Below are 4142 nucleotides of genomic sequence, written 5' to 3'. Positions count from 1 at the left end.
AAATTTTGCTCTAAACCAAGACAGGGAGAGAGTCTTTAGCCAGATTCTGAAGAAAAGTTTCAATAGAATAGCCACAAGAATGCAGAAGTAGGCGTAGTTGACTGATAAGTAACTAACCAATTGTGAGCTCACCTTTGCAATATGCATTAGCTTCATTAACACCAATATAAATATGTATGCCTATCAATAAAGTTCAAGACTTGCTGATCATTCGCATCGAGTGCTGCATTTCTCCCGCCGATTTTCTCCACATCCAATGACCCCCAGCATGCACCCAGTCACTCCCAGTTCCTCCCACTTGCTCCTGGCATGATCCCAGTGGCTCACAGCTGCTCCTGGTCACCACGAGCACGATCCCACTTGCTCCCAGTATATCCCATTTGCCTCCAACAGGGTCACAATTGCACCCGGCATGCTCCTACTCAGTCCCAGTATGATCCCAGTATGATTCCTGTCTTCTCAGTGTGATCACAGTCTCCCCTGGCATGGGTCCAGCTGCTCCCAGTATGATCCCAGTATAATGTCAGTACAAACCCAGTACAATTCCAGTCACTGCCCATATGATCCCAGTATGATACCAGTACAGCCCAGTCCCTCCCAGTGATGCCACTCCTGGGATCACCCAGCCCTCTCTGCATTCCCCTTTCCTGGATCTCCCAAGAGGAACCCCAAGGGCTGGAAGTCTCCAGGCAGGGTCCCCAGCAAGGCCCAGTTTGTGCAACCCCCAGTTTGCCCAGTTTGCCTCTCCTTTGGCCTGGGCCGGGTTCCCCCCGCCATTCCAGCCCGGCCCGTGCCGCGGGCTGCGAGGGCTGCGGGAACAGGGCACCGAGGGTGTGGCTGCTGCTGGGGGAGGAGGAGGAGGGAGGGAAGGGGAGGGAAGAAGGAGGATAGCAAGAAGTGATGAAAGTAGAAGGAGATGGGCTTAGGGAGGAGGTGGAGAAGGGATGGAAGAGGAGGAGTGGGAGGAAGAGGAACAGGAGGGACAAAGGAGGATCAGGGAAAGGAGAAGGAACCACGAAGTCAGGCACTGCTTGAATTTGCAGCCCCCACCTGTGGGATCATCGCCCCCCACATTGCGCAGGTGAGCAGGGAGGGGGAGCTTAGCCCAGATATCCTGGGGGGTCCCTGCATTGGGTTTTGTTAGGGGGGGATGTTTGGAGAATGTAGAACTCCAGAGCTGAGTGGAAAATGCCCCTTGGGGGACACTGGGGGGTGGCGGTGGTGGCTGCCGGCAGAGGGAGGCCGGGGCCCGTGTGCCCCCCAGGAGCCAAAAGTGGGGAACCCAGAGAGGGGAGCGCCACCATTGGCGGGAGCCTCAAGAGCCTGGAGAGGGGCAGGGGGGACTCCTTGGATCCCCTGCACTCCGAAGTAGAGAATAACAGGAGAAGAGACCCTAGGATCCCAAAACCCCCCAGCATCCCTCAATGGGGAGATGGAAAAGGGGGCAACTTTTTGATTCTTGGGACTCCCAGCAGCCTGGAGAGGGCGGGGACCAAGTAGACAGGGGACCCTCAATACAAGCATGACCTGCAGCAGCTGGGACAGGGGGCAACCCTCAAACACCACAGGGGAGACACCAGAGACAGGGAACGCCTGGGAAGCATTTTCAGGGCTGAATCTTGGTGTTTGGGAGGTTTTTATGGAGCCCACATGGCCAGTGACTTCTAGAGATGAACTTGGACAGAGGGACCTTCAATCTCAATGTGCTCATGCCTTGTTTTTCCTGAACCAGGATTTTCCATTCCCAATCGTTGGTGGCATGGAGGAGAAGGCTGTGAGGAAGATGAAGATTCCTGTCTTAGGTTGCAAGATGTAGCTGGGGGTTTGTCATCAATTCCCATCTGTTAGAGGTGGGGCAGGAATCATCTGTTAATTGAGCAGTTTTCTTTATCTTTTCTACAACCAATCCTCCCTCTGGGAAATATCTTCTCTTAATGGGCCATTGAGTGTCACTTTATGACTGATAAAAATTACATCGTCCCATTGTGAGATGCTCCGCCCAGGGGGAGGAGCCAAGCATTCCTACCTGGATATAAGCTCAGCCTTGGGACCCCACAGCCAGCCTTTCCCACTGGATTCTCAGAGAAGCAGCTTTCTTCCCCACAGAATTCCCAGAGGAAGAGCAGGCCCAACACCACCACCACTGAACCTTCAGAGGAAAACTTCACCCTTCTACAGCATCCCAACAGAACCACATCTGTCACCGCAGGAGCTCTGCAGACACCATTTAATAGGATTGCTACCAGCACACTGACCCACAGAGTGTCAGGTTGTATTCTGACTTGGTGAGTGCGGATTTTTTGTACAGCTGCATTTGTATTTTTAAAATTTTCCTAGTCAATACCTGTTATTCCTAGTCCCATATTTTTGCCTGAGACATCCTTAATTTCAAGATTATAGTAATTCAGAGGGACAGGGTTTACATTTTCCATTTCAAGGGGGGCTCTTCCCTTCCTTAGCAGACACCTGTCTATTCAAACTGAGGCAATGCCCCAAGACACCCAGGCGGGTGAGGAGGATGTCAGTGCCCCTTTCCCCCTCTCTCCTGCTCCAGCTCCCAGCCCAGCATGGCCCCCGGCTGCAGGACAACCCCACTGCCGATGCCGTCCTGCCGGGAATGCACTGGGGAGATCTTCTTCTCCTTCCCTCTGGCACAGAGGCAAATCTCATCCTCTCCTTGTCCTTCCTCCCCCAGACAAGAAGCTGAGGATGGAGACCATGGAGGACAAATCCCTGCAGCAGAACCTCATGGAAGAGGCCACTTTGAGCGGCTCTACTGCGCAGGAATCCAATGGGGAGGAAAAGTCCCAGAAGTCCCACAGGAGGAGGGGCACCAAACCCAGCCCAGGGTGCTCTGGGGAGGAAAGACCCACCCTTGGCCAGGAAGGTGGACAGAGCTTCAGCCAGGGCTCGGAGCTGGTGGCCCATGAGCAGCTTCACGATCGAGAGAAGCCCTACAAGTGCTTGGAGTGTGGGAAGAGCTTCTTCAAGAGCAATCACCTGATCCGCCACCAGATGATCCACACCGGGGAATGGCCCTACAAGTGTGAGGAATGTGCGAAGGGCTTCAGGTGCAGCTCTGACCTGAGTGTTCACCAGAGGATCCACACTGGGGAATGGCCCTACGACTGCCCTGATTGTCAGAAGAGGTTTCGAATCAGCTCCCATCTCATCCTGCACCAGCGGATTCACACAGAGGAGAGGCCCTTCCGCTGCCCTGACTGTGGGAAGGGCTTCAAGCAAAACTCCCACCTCGTCATCCATCAACGCATCCACGCTGGGGAGAGGCTCTATGAGTGTTCTGAGTGTGGGAAGAGGTTTCAGACCAGCTCCCATCTCCTTCTGCATGAGCAGATTCACACAGAGGAGAGGCCCTTCCGTTGCCCTGATTGTGGGAAGGGCTTCAAGCAAAACTCCCACCTTGTTACCCACCAACGCATCCACACTGGGGAGAGGCCCTACAAGTGTCCCCAGTGTGGGAAGAGCTTCTCCCAGAGCTCTCACTTGACTGAACACCAACGGAGACACCAGTGAGGGAAGCCCTGCAAATGGCCCAACTGCAGGAAGAGCTTCGTGTGCTGCTCCAGCTTCATCCCCCATTGGAGGACCCACGTTTGGTAGAACCCTGGTGATCCATGTTCTCCGTGATCCATGCTGGGGAGACACCTGTCCCTTTTCCTGTCCCTGCCAATGACATGATGTGGGATCAGAGAACATGAGGGTCTGGCCATGGTCGTGTCATTATATTCACTCCCACTTCAGGTCATTGCCAGGGGCAGGAAAGGGACTGTCTCCCCTTGAGAGAAGGGTGTCCTTTCCTGGTAGGAGGAAATATGTGGTCAGGAAGAGACAGTCAGTGCTGTTGTAGCTTTTCCTGCAAATAGTTTTTCATATCCCTTCTCTGTTCTATATTGTTTTATTCCTGTTTGTTCCAATTCTGGTTGCTGTTCCCAGTAAATTGTTCTTATCCCAGCTCGGGATCTTTGTCTTTTGTGCTTTCCATGGGAGGCAGGAGGGCAGCGAGGGCAGCATGGTTTTAGCAGCAGCAGGAAATTGGGGAATCCCATTCCTGAACCCGGCCCGTGGAAACCAAGCATCCCAGCTGGTGCCAGCCCTGGTGGCCATGGCAACAGCCTTGGGAG

The 4142-nt window shown here is 53.9% G+C and overlaps 1 protein-coding gene across 1 annotated transcript; it reads left to right on the top strand.

Annotated features, from left to right (window-relative positions):
- Nucleotides 1-2487: 2487 nt before the first annotated feature.
- LOC102044776 (zinc finger protein 239) lies at nucleotides 2488-3534 on the top strand. Its single transcript, XM_005431368.1, has 2 exons — nucleotides 2488-2509; nucleotides 2696-3534. The coding sequence occupies exons 1-2, from the start codon at nucleotides 2488-2490 to the stop codon at nucleotides 3532-3534; spliced, it is 861 nt and encodes a 286-aa protein (XP_005431425.1).
- Nucleotides 3535-4142: the final 608 nt, after the last annotated feature.

Source organism: Geospiza fortis, unplaced genomic scaffold (genome assembly GCF_000277835.1).
Source record: "Geospiza fortis unplaced genomic scaffold, GeoFor_1.0 scaffold1124, whole genome shotgun sequence".
Classification (NCBI taxonomy): Eukaryota; Metazoa; Chordata; class Aves; order Passeriformes; family Thraupidae; genus Geospiza; species Geospiza fortis.
The sequence above is the reverse complement of the archived record's forward strand: the minus strand, read 5'-3'. Positions and strand labels throughout refer to the sequence as shown.

Bases quoted from the DNA above. Each gene is read 5' to 3' on its own strand.
- LOC102044776 (XM_005431368.1), top strand. From the start codon at position 2,488: ATGCCCCAAGACACCCAGGCGG. The intron at 2,510-2,695 runs GTGAGGAGGATG...TTCCTCCCCCAG, and splicing joins GCCCCAAGACACCCAGGCGG to ACAAGAAGCTGAGGATGGAG.